Source organism: Callorhinus ursinus, unplaced genomic scaffold (genome assembly GCF_003265705.2).
Source record: "Callorhinus ursinus isolate GAN/ISIS: 27379988/994484 unplaced genomic scaffold, GSC_fseal_2.0 scaffold2, whole genome shotgun sequence".
NCBI lineage: Eukaryota > Metazoa > Chordata > Mammalia > Carnivora > Otariidae > Callorhinus > Callorhinus ursinus.
In genome coordinates, this window is record NW_027397064.1 from 58,469,331 (window position 1) to 58,482,147 (window position 12,817).

At 36.5% G+C, this 12,817-nt stretch overlaps 1 protein-coding gene across 3 annotated transcripts in view; it reads left to right on the forward strand.

The window, feature by feature from the left end:
• SLC25A12 (solute carrier family 25 member 12) overlaps window positions 1-12,817 on the forward strand; it is a 196,309-nt gene that overhangs the window by 141,908 nt on the left and 41,584 nt on the right. For all 3 annotated transcript variants that reach the window (XM_073882481.1, XM_073882490.1, XM_025850337.2), the window contains exons 6-9: window positions 6,896-7,042; window positions 9,202-9,340; window positions 9,996-10,089; window positions 11,658-11,742. In XM_073882481.1, coding sequence (XP_073738582.1) covers window positions 6,896-7,042; window positions 9,202-9,340; window positions 9,996-10,089; window positions 11,658-11,742 — 465 coding nt within the window. The remainder of the gene's footprint in view (window positions 1-6,895; window positions 7,043-9,201; window positions 9,341-9,995; window positions 10,090-11,657; window positions 11,743-12,817) is intronic.

Here is a 12,817-nt window from a genome sequence, read left to right on the forward strand (position 1 = left end):
GTTTTGCTTCTCATTCAAAGTCCTTAATGTTAATTTTTTTAAAGTTTTTATTTTGAAAGATTTTAAATATATTTAAAAAAAGAATAGTGTAATAAACTTCCATGTACCCATCAACCAGCTTTAGCAGTTATTAACTGTTGGCCACTCATTTTGTCTATAATTTCCACTGGCTTCCTCCCTCATTTGGAAGCCAATCCCATACACTCTCTGGGTTCATCTGTGATACTTTCACTATGTATCTTTAAAAGCTACATAAGAGTTCTCCAATTGTTAACCTAATAGAAAATAGAAAATCTGTTCTTCCAGCATTACTCTTGCAATGAAGATTCTGCTTTGTCTTTAACATAAAGGTCCACATTTTCTTCAGTACTGAGTGTCATTAATAAGGCTTCATTATGTCCATGGTTGCCACTGGATATTTCTGAGAGACTAAGACATATACATGGAGAAGACAAAGACATGACAAAAACATAAGGAGGGAAAAAAGGGGAATGAGTAAGGGAAAACATATATAAGACAGGGAGTGGACCTGTGTCCGTTTCTGATGCTGCTTAGGAATATCCTTTCTGTGGGGAATACTTTCAACAATATTTTAAGGTTGAAATAAAGACCTAAAATTCCTGCTTCATTTGAAGGGTGATATGGTTGGAGGTGATAGGAAGGATGGGGTGAGTAGGGACAATGAAGAAAGTAGAAGAGGACAGAATTCATGAATATGTGAAGATTACACAACACACTCCTGAACAGTTAATGGATCATAGAATAAATCAAAAGGAAAATCAAAAAATATCATGAGACAAATGAAAACACAACGTACCAAAATGTATGGGACACAACAAAAGCAATTCTAAGAGGGAAGTTTATGGTAATAAACATCTACATTAAGAAAAAATAAAGAACCTACTCAAGGAACTAGAAGAAAAATAAACTAAGGTCAAAGTTATCAGAAGGAAGAAAATAAGAAAAAGTCAAAGCAGAAGTAAATGAAATATAATGACTAGGGAGACAATAGAAAAGATCAGTGAAACTAAGAACTGTGTTTTTTTTTAAGATAAACAAAATTGACAAATGTTTAGACTGAGGAAAAAAGACTTAGAAATGAAAGAGACATTACAATTGATAAGAGAAATACTAAGGATCATAAGAAACTACTGTGAATATTTGTATGCCAACAAATGAGATAACCTAGAAGAAATGGATAAATTCCTAAAAACATACTCCCTACCACTTCTGAATCATGAAGAAATAAAAAATCTGAACAGACCAATTACTAGTAAGGAGATTGAATCAGTAATTAAAAACCTCCCAACAAAGAAAAGTATAGGACCAGATGGCTTTCCAGGTAAATACTACCAAACATCCAAATAAGAGTTAATACCAGTCTTTCTCAAACTCTTCCAAAAAGTAGAAGAGGAGGGTACACTTCTTCCAAATTTACTTTACTAGACCAGTGTTAGCTGTGATACCAAAGCCAGATGAAGACTCTGCAAGAAAAGAAAATTACAGGTCAGTATTCTTGATGAAGATAGATGCAGATAGCCTCAACAAAATATTAGTAAACTGGATTTAATAGTACATTAAAAGGAGCATACACCAAGATCAAGTGGGATTTATTGCTGGAATGCTAGGATTCATCATATGCAAATCATTAAATGTGGTATACCACGTTAACAAGATGAAGAGTAAAAATCATGATCATCTCAATAGATACAGATAGAGGAAAAAAATTGACAAAATTCAATATCCTTTCATGATAAAAATGCTTAGCAAATTGGGTGTAGATGGAACATACCTCAACATAATAAAGCGCATATATGACAAGACCATAGCTCACATCATGCTCAACAGTGAAAAGCTGAAAGCTTTAAGATCAGGAACAAGACAAGGATGTCCACTTATCATTTTTATTTAAAAAAGTACTGGAAGTTTTAGCCAGAGCAATTAGTTAAGAAAAAAATAAAAGACATCCAAATTAGAAGGGAAGAAATAAAATTGTTCCTTTTTGCAGATGACATAATATATATAGAAAACCCTAAAAATCTACACAACACACACACACACACACCAAAAACTATTAGCACTAATAAATGACTTAAGGAAAGTTTCAGGGTACAAGATCAATATATAAAAACAGTTGCATTTCTACACGTTAATGATGAACTATTAAAAAGAGAAATTAAGAAAACAATCCCATTTGTAGAACATCAACAAGAATCAAATACTTAGGAATAAATTTAACCAAGAAAGTGAAAAATCTGGTCACTGAAAACTGTAAGCCATTGATGAAAGAAGTTGAAGAAGACACAAATAAATGGAAAAATAATTGTGTTCATTTATTCAAAGAATTAATATTGTTAAAATGTCCATACTACCCAAAGTGATCTATGGATTCAACAGAGTCACTATCAAAATTCCAATGGCACTTTTTACAAAAATAAAAAAACAGTCCTAAAATTTGTATGGAACCACAAAAGACCTCAAATAGCCAAAGCAATTTTGAGAAGAACAAAGCTGGAGACATCACACTTTCTGAATTCAAACTGTATTGTGAAGCTATAGTACTCAAAACAGAATGGTATTGTCAAAAATAGACACATAGATCAATGGAACAAAATAGCCCAGAAATAAACCCATGCATATATGGTCAATTAATTTCTGACAAAAGAGTTAAGAATATACAGTGGAGGAAGGGTAGTGTTTTTAATAAACAGTGTTGGGAAAACTGGATATCCACAAGCAAAAGAATGAAACTGAACTTATATCATACACAAAAAGCAACTCAAAATGGATTAAAAACTTGAGCATAAGACCTGAAACTATAAACTCTTAGAAGAAAACATAGTAGGTAATCTCCTAGACTTCAGGTTTGGCAATGATTTTTTTTAATTTGACACTGAAAACAGAGGCAGCAAAAGCAAAAATAAACAAGTAGGACCACATCAACGTGAAAAGCTGCACAGTAAAGAAATCCATCAACAAATGAAAAGGCAACCATTGGAATGGGAGAAAATATTTGCAAACCACTTATCTAATAAGGGATTAATATCCAAAATATACAAGGAATTTATACAACTGAGTAACATACATACATACATACATACATACATACATAAAAATAAAAATGGGCAAGGGACCTGAATAGTCATTTTCCCAAAGAAGACCTACCAATGCCAGGAGGTATATGAGAAGTTGTCCAACTGCACTAATCATCAGGGATAAGCAAAATAAAACCACAATGAGATGTTACTTCATATTTGTTAGGATGTCTATTATCAAAAAGACGAGAGACAACAAATGCTGGCAAGGATGTGGAGAAAAGGGAACCCTTGTACATTGTTGGTGGCAATGTAAACTGGTACAGCCACTATGGAAAACAGTATGGAGACTCATCAGGAAATTAAAAATAGAGCCACCTTATGATCCAGCAATCCCACTTCTGGGTATGTATCCAAAGGAAACAAGAAGTCACTATTTCAAAGAGATAGTTGTACTCCCATGTTTATTGTAGCATTATCACAATAGCCAAGGTATGGAAACAACCAGAGTGTCCATTGGTGGGTGAATGGATAAGATGTGTATGTGTGCGCACATGCACAGACATACACGCGAGAATATTATTCACTCAAAAAAAAAGTCCTGTCATTTGCAATAATTTAGATGAACTTGGAGGACATTATACTAAGTGAAATAAGCGAGACAGAGAAAGCTGTATTACAAGGTATCACTTCTATGTAGAATCTTAAAAAAAAAAGTTGAACACATAGAAACACAAAGTAGAATAGTGGTTGCCAGGGGCTGGGTTGGGAAGAGAGCTGGTGAGAGAAAGCAGGAGAAGCTGGAAAAACATTACAAACTTTCAATTATAAGGTGAGTAAGGTCTGAGGGAGGATGTGCTGTGTATCATGGTGACTGAATAATACTGTGCTGTATAATTGAAATTTTTTAAAAAAATTTATTTTAGAGAGTCGGTGGGGAGGGGCAGAGGGAGAAGAGAATCTTAAACAGACTCCACACTGAGAGTGGACCCCGATATGGGGCTCAATCTCAGGACTCTGAGATCACAAAGCGTTGGGATGCTTAACCGACTGCACCACCCACCGCCCCTGTATAATTGAAATTTGCCAAGAGAGTAGAACTTGAGTGTTCTCATAAAAAAATAAAAAAGATAACTATGTGACATGACGGATGTGTTACTTAACTTGGTGGGACTCCTTTCACAGTGTATGCATGTATCAAATCATGTTTCACACTTTATATTATGATTTTGTTAATTTTATCTCAATAGAGTTGAAATTTAAAAAAAGTAGAAGAGTGGGAAAAGAAAACTTTGTCAAATCATGCTGGTTGTTTATTTTGTACTTACCAGTTGAGTTTTAGTTTCTCCACTCCTGTTGCTCTTTTTAAGAAAATCCAAACATTTAGATGTTTGATGATAGATGTTACAATGTTTAGATGTTTTCCTCAGTGTTATCATTTAATTTTTTAAAGTTATGACTATTGAAGGATTTAGTAGTTTTGATATACTTGTCTCTAGCCTGCCATTGCTAAGAAAAAATATTTTAAAAACTTGTTTTGTTGCCGGGATGCCTGGGTGGCTCAGTCGGTTAAGTGTCTGCCTTTGGGTCAGGTCATGAACCCAGGGTCCTGGGATCATGTCCCTCGTCAGACTCCTTGCTCAGCGGGGAGCCTGCTTCTCCCTCTCCCTCTGCCTGCCACTCCCCCTGCTTATGCTCTCTCTCTCTCTCTGACAAATAAATAAAATATTTAAAAAAAAACAATGAAAAAACTTGTTTTGTTGGAGAGAGATAATGAGCAAATGTATTGCTTCTTCTAGAGGAGGTGGCAAGCACTTTCTCATATGTGAATTTGGTTATTTGGTCAAACCACGCATTCCTCAGTTTTCATTTGAGCACCCACATATAGAAAAGATGTCTCTTGGGGCTCCTGGGGGGCTCAGTCATTAAGCATCTGCCTTCAGCTCAGGTCATGGTCTCAGGGTCCTGGGATCGAGCCCCACATTTTTTATTGCCATGCTGTGCTTCGTTCTTCCTGAGGAACAGCGTGTAGAACATTTTCAGGAAAACATGTTCCTTTTAAAAGAAATGAAAAGGGATCGAGCCCCACGTGGGGCTCTCTGATCAGCAGGGAGTCTTGTTTTTCCCTCTCACTCTCCCTCTGTGCGCACGTGCTCTCTCTCTCTCAAATAAATAAAATCTTAAAAAAAAAAGATGTCCCTTTAAATTAGTAAGAAAATTAAGTTTTAAATAACATTAAATATTTTAATCTGACATCTAAAGCATATTGAACATAGCCTACTTCTTGCTTGACTTAATATTCATTTAATTCTGGTTGTCCAAATGTATATTACTTATTCCAGAGGTAACCTTGTCCATAATAATTTGTAAATGGTGTTATAGCTTAATACCTGTGCAAGGAAATGGGAACTATTTTCATATTTACTTATAGTGCTATGGAGTCCAATATGTACAGTATTAAAGCCAAGACAGGGATGTTTAAAAGAAATTTAATGTTCACAGTTATCACTGATGCTTTCACACTATTAATAAAATCATATTGTGAAAAAATTGTTTTAATATCATACAAATACAGAAAGTCACATACAACAAATAGTTTGATGAGTTATTATGAGACAACTTAAGGTAATTTAAATGTCTTTGAATTACCACTGATCTATCACAAGCCCATAGGAAAATAAATTAGTAAAATGGTGAGACTTCTGCCAAAAACTATTTTAATTTTTTTTAAAGATTATTTATTTGAGAGAGAGTTCACGCGCAAACATGTGCGCTCAGTGGGGAGGGGCAGAGACAGAGCAAGAGAGAATCCCAAGCAGCAGAGAGCCTGACCCGGAGATCACGACATGAGCCCAAACCAAGAATTAGACGCTCAACTGAATGTACCACTGAGCACCCCCCAAAAACTATTTTAAATGTCAGAAAAAGCAACATTGATTTGTAGGCTTGCATAAATAAATTACAATGAAAATTGCAGTATTGTATCTATGAATAATATTTATATATTGAGATATGAATTTTATTTCTGGAGTTGCAAATAGTGTGAAAATGGCATCCAAGAGCACCATTTTTATGTTGTGATAACAGATTTATTTGAATTATGTTATGGGTCGTCAGGGCAGAAATGCTCCAGTTTTGACTTTTCTATAGTATTTAAAAGAGTATTACTGGCACATTTTATTGTTTTTGTTGATATCATTTATGACAAAAATTGGCTGCCCAGTAGTTTAAAAGTTCAGTGATCTTTTGGATTATTTTACAGTTTATGAGTAACTGCTGCTCAAAGCCAGACAGAGTGATAGCTGAACACTAGTTATCGGTTTGTTATTCATAACTTTCATGTTAGAATTACTAAGTATTGCTCTTAACAGTCAGTAGAGTTTCTCACGAAGTTCATTTTTAAAAATTGTTTGAAAAGTAGTCTCTAATTCATTGAGAGGGAGAAAGAGACATTATAATTGCAGTATTTAAATTGAAATACTGAAAATGAATCTAAACTTTTAATTCAGAAATTACCCTTGGATAAGAATGCCTTCAAGCAGGAGAGAATACATTTTAAAAGTTGAAGGAAAGCACAGAACTGTGTGTTGGAAACTTTTCAAGTAAATGAAGGGTTTTTTCCTCCTCCCTTTTCTTTATTGCCATGCTGTGCTTCGTTCTTCCTGAGGAATAGTGTGTAGTACATTTTCAGGAAAACATGTTCCTTTTAAAAGAAATCAAAAGTTTTATAAATTCAGAGCTCTACTGTGTTGATTTCTGTAGTAAGTGCATGTAGGGAAAGAATGTCCTTCCTTTTCAAAACATGCAGTTGGGATGTGCTTTGACCAATATAATGTCCTATTTCTAACTTTTCTCTCTAGGAGCTACAGTTGGAACATGCAAGACAAGCCTTTGCACTGAAAGACAAAAGCAAAAGTGGCATGATTTCCGGTCTGGATTTTAGTGACATCATGGTTACCATTCGGTCTCACATGCTCACTCCCTTCGTGGAGGAGAACTTAGTTTCAGTAAGTAGAAAGCAAGTATTTCATTTTGTATTTCCTTAAAAATTTTGAACCATTGGGTCCTGGCTTGCCTCCTTGGACCCATCGAACTCTCTAGTATTCTAACTTTATGTTTGGTTGTAGAAGGTAAACAAGTATGTGTAAGGGAGGTGGGGGTGATGGTGAATAGTCTTTCCCCAGATCATAGCTTTTTCAGAGCCACCATCTTGCTCTCATAGATTTCCAAATTGTTTATTTCTGTTTATAGAGTTCAACTAAAGAAAACAAGGGAGTTTGTAGACAAGGGTGTGTAATTACTTTTTCCAGCGGCAGTACCTCTCCCAGACACTACTGCCTTCACCTTGGCCTCTTTCCATCCTCCCAGGCTCCCAAAGCCTTGCTATAAAGATGGCTCCTTCCTTTGTTGCCTGCAGGGTGCTGTTTGCTAGAGGAATCATCACTGGCCTCTACACTGTTTTAATAACCATGGCCGTGGCAGAAGGTACGGAGGAAATATGTGGGCATCAGCCTCTGTGGCTCCCTCCTCTCTGCCCCTTCACCTGTGTATTCAGTCTGCATGGACCAGACGGATTTTTTTTGTTGTTGTTCTGTCAAACTGCTAATCTCTACAAAGTAATCATCTGGGCCAATAGCAAACTGATGTCATTCACTTCCTCACAAAGAGTGGTGAAACTTTCTTCACTTACCAGTTTTCTTGTTCATGCATTGTACTTATGTATAAGTTTTTGATTGCTGCTTGTTTTAAATGGGGGGAAGCCAATGAGTGCTTTTGTTGTTTCAGCTGAAGATCATTATCCCTGATTTAGACTGGGGTAGAAAGATCAACTTCTGTTCTTTTTCTTCAGTGAATTTGAACATGGAGCATGTCACCTTGTCCTACACATTTCACCTCCTTGACACCCGTCTCCCACTCCCTGAGCCCTTACCTCATACCCCAGCCAAAAAATGAGAGAAGGAAGGGAAGAAAGGGAGAGAGGGAGGAAAGTGGTGGTAGTGGTGGGGGGATATCCTAGAGGGAAGGACTCAGCTCAGTGCCTCGGAGTGAGGGGACCCATTTAATCTTTTCCACTTGGGTTACATAGACCTGTTTTAGCTTCAACTTACCAAATGGCATTTCAGTTCCTGAAGGAATGTATTAAATAATTTGAGTTCTGCTTTTGGGTCACTGGCATCCAAGTTCAGGCTAATACACATATCATCTATATTTGGGTTAAGGCATGTATGTGAGGGATGGGTGCATTTGCCTATCATTACCTACACTGTTCTTAGTAGACCTTTATGATGAAGGTCACGCTGGCATTTCCATAAGTATTTCTTTGAGTTTTTAATGGAGAATGTTTTCAATCATATGGGTTCCTCTGACTCCTGGCTTAGAAATTAGGCTTTTACAAACTATGAAAAATATTCTCTTTTGAGTTGATGTCCAACTGGTAGGCAGAGGGGGAACTTACCTCCTCACCTTGCAGAAGTAATGAAGGCCGCATTGCCCCCCATTGCTCCGCAGGCATGAGCCTCTTCTGCACCATTCCACTACAGATGTAATTCATGGTGAATAAATCCTCTCTAGATTTTCTCTACATTTTTTGGAATTTTTGGTAGTTGTACCTGTCATGATGTAGGTTCAGAGCCCAGCACAGACTGTTAAATATCTTAATTATAACAGTGGCCTTTAAAAAAAAAAAAAGATTAGGAGGTTGATATAGTGAAATAGTCTTAAAATCTACAGTTAGCACTGGTTTTTGTGTATGTGTATGGGAATAAAAGCAAGTTTAAAAACTCCTTATGTTGTACATTGATGTTTGAATTATGCTGGACTAGCAAGAGTTCCATAGTTGAAGATCTTGAAAATCCTGTTTAAATAACTATTGTTTTTGATCTGTGATAATTGTATTTGTTGTTTCTGACCTTATAGGTAGAGGAACCGTGAAGTCCAACTTCCAGATGTTGCTTTCTTCCTTAAAACCTAAATAACATAGACCTCCCTGAGGGCGTGAAACGCACTGTTTCAGTACGATACTTTCTTTGTATTTATGGACTGGTTGTTAATCACTTTAGTAATGAAGAGTCCTTTGGATCTTCTTTGGGAAAGGTGTAGTATCCCTAAGCATGTTTTTTTTTTGTTTTCATTTGTTTTTTAAACTTTTTGTGTTGTCATTTCCTAGGCAGCTGGAGGAAGTATCTCACATCAGGTTAGCTTCTCCTACTTCAATGCATTTAACTCCTTACTGAATAACATGGAGCTTGTTCGTAAGATATATAGCACTCTAGCCGGCACGAGGAAAGATGTTGAAGTCACAAAGGGTAAGATTTTAAAAATATGTATTGATTTAAATCTGTGTTTTTACTTTTCTTTCTCTAGGGCATGAGGTTGGTCTAAGTTTACCACTCTGAAGCCAGATGCAGAAAGTATGTTGCTATGTGTATGTGCTTCACTCGGGCCCTAGTGGTCTCCAAAAATCCAGGTGGAATTAATGGGATGCTGGGGTCAGGAATGGAAAAGTGGCTTTGACAGTTTTGAAAAGAACCTTGGCCCAGTCTGTCAAACTGGTCAGTGGCAGTGTGGCGCAGCTTGTTTGTTCTAGGAAAGAGTTGCCACAGAAAGACGGGCAAGCCTATTCTTTCTGCTATATCGTAGTAGGGTGTTTTAGGTGATTGGAGAATAGCCAATTGTTTTATCTTGTAACCCTGGAGGCTAAAGAAAATAAACAAGATAAGAGGGAGGATTCTAAAGAGATTGCTTTATCTTTGAAATTAATTTATCTGTTTTTGCTGTTCACGATGTTAACATTTTATCTTTTGCCAGCTTTCAGAATTACATAGTTGAACTTATGTATTTAAATTAAGTTTTAGATTTTTAAAATAATACTAAGATGCCTTTAGCTTGCAGATTATAGTTGGTAAAGTAGAAGCATATTAAGGATTTTTAAGATTTTAAAATACTTTCTTTTTCTTCTAGAGGAATTTGCCCAGAGCGCCATACGCTATGGACAGGTCACTCCACTAGAAATTGATATCCTCTACCAACTTGCAGACTTATATAATGCTACAGGGTAACTATTTCAATAATTCTTTGTGTTATTTATTATAAGACAGTTCCTTTAACATGTAAAGCAGGAGTATGCTTTTAGTTCATTTTAACAGTAGTTAATTCAGTCTACAAATTCCAAGAAAGAGAGATAGGCGATACGAGAAACAGGAGGAGGGAGAGACAGAGGAAGACAGACCCTTAGGTCAGGGAGATGGACAGAGAGAAAGGGAGAAAGGAAAGGGAAAGGGAAAAGAGGGCTGGGGGAGGGACGGAGGAGATGGAGAGAGGAGGTAAAAGAACAAGGTTAGCTTAAGGGGCCTGAGAGGAAAATGGGGGAAGGGAGAAAAATGAGAGTAAGGGGGAGCGAGAAGCAAGAGACGGTTGGGAAAAATTGATTTCATCTGGACTCGATTAAATGTAAGAGACTTGTGAAAATTTGCCTAATTTTATCAAATAAACTGAAGTACATGTTCAGGAGACTTACAATCTTTTTGGTTCATTGTAAATGGTCATTTTACTGAATAGTATATATGTGTTAGAGGGTATCATTTTTGTGAAATATGCCTGTGACATTATCATCATAGTTATCATCACAGACAAGCTCAGATGTTTTATGCCTCCACGTCATAGACTAAAACAACCAAAGCACATTGAGAGTTTTTAATTTGCAGAGTTCTTTCGCAAATCCAAAAGAAAAACCTTCTCTGGCAGGATTTGTGGGATAGGGGACATATGCTTTATTAAGTAATAAGATTTTTTTTTAGATGCCTTTAGAAGTTATTTAAGTGTAAGAATATCTGAAAAATGGGTTTTAACCATAGAGCTGAGGACTAATAGAAGCTGAGTATACCTGGGTGATTTATTGCCTTCATGCTACATAATGAATTGTTGGGCTGGAGATGATACTGAACATACCACCCCATCTTTGGTGATTGACATGAAATATCAGGCCACGTCTCATCCATCTAGAATTCACATTTTTAGCAAAGATTCTGAGCCTCCTTCATGATAATAAATGGTTTCAAAAAAATGCTTTTCAAAACTGGATCTGAAGGACCTACCTTGTTCATGGAACATACTTATTTTTAAGTAAATTTTTTGAATACAGTAGTGCATGGTTCAAAACTCGCAGTTTAAAAGAGGGTGCCATAAAAAGTCTCTCTTCTACCTTTGTGCCTTTCCTTAAAGGCCACCAGTAGTATTTATCACTTTTGTGTTTATCCTTCTCAAGGTACTTTGTACCTACGCATTAAATATGTACGCTAAAGAAATACCTTTAGTATATATGAACTGTCAATGTCTATACTTTGTTTCTGGTAATTTTAGTTCTTTACTTTTATTCTGTATCATTGGGGAGTCTTATTAAATTTATGTACTCCACATTATTTTTCTGGGGTCTTTTGCTTTTTGTTGTGGGAACCTGGGCCTGGAGATTTTTTTCTCACTAAAAAATTATCTGGGTAAATAGAGAAATACTATTTTTAAAGCATAGTTCTTTTCTCCAGTCCTTTTTTCCTGAAGAAATATGATCTTGGTATGAGGAGTTTGTTGGTGTCTAACCATTTTCCTTTCCCATATTTTTGCCTGAAGGCGCTTGACTTTGGCAGATATTGAGAGAATAGCCCCATTGGCTGAGGGCGCCTTACCTTACAACCTGGCAGAACTTCAGAGACAGGTAGGAGGAGTCTCATAAATAGAATCACCTTCAAAAATGCTGAAATCATATGTACCCCACAGCCTAGAGCCTGTGAATGCTATGAAAATTAAAAACTACTTTCCAGAAAAACACTCTACTTAGCTCAAAGATTACCTTTATAGAACTGTTCCTCACCCTCGTGGAGTATTTTTATGGGGAACTAAATTTATGGGGTTTTTTTCTTTTAGCTATTAAGGAAAATAAGAGTGCAAACATACATGGGCTTGACTTCCTTCTTCCTAGAACTAGCAGTCTTTTCCTTTCATTTGTATAGTGACATTTAGATATTAGTGTTAAGTTCATTTTGAATCATTGGACTGATATTTATAGGGCTTTTAAAATGTAAAACAGTCTTCTAATGAAGTAAATCTTTCACTGAGATTGTGTTTGATAGATTACAATAATAACACAGGAAAACTATGTAATTAATGAACCAGAAAGAAAACCTTGACTATTATTACATTTTTGATAAAATATTAGCAGTTTTTCTTAAAGGATGATTTAAACAATAGCTCTGAGTCCCATAAAGTTAATACAGTCCCATTTCTGATTTCAAAAGTGGGAAAATAAACCCCGTGATACTACGTGGAAGAGTAGAATGGAAAAGTATTTTTTTTTTAGGTCTTGTTTTATTTTTTATTTTTTTTATTTTTTAAAGATTTTATTTATTTATTTGACAGAGAGAGAAGAGACACAGCGAGAGAGGGAACACAAGCAGGGGGAGTGAGAGAGGAAGAAGCAGGCTTCCCGTGGAGCAGGGAGCCCGATGTGGGGCTCAGTCCCAGGACCCTGGGATCATGACCTGAGCCAAAGGCAGTTGCTTAACAACTGAGCCACCCAGGTGCCCCTTTTAGGTCTTGTTTTAAATTGAAACCCTTAACTTCTGTAGTACTTGGAGGCAGCCTCAGTTGTAGTGATGGTCACATGGCTTTGTGTGTGGGGTGAAGGGTGAAGGTGCCCTCCTGCTGTTTCCCTGCTCTAATAGATGAGGCCTGTGTCCCACATGATTCCTTAGGAGACTGTGGTGCCCTAGGAGATATTGAAAGGGTGTGGG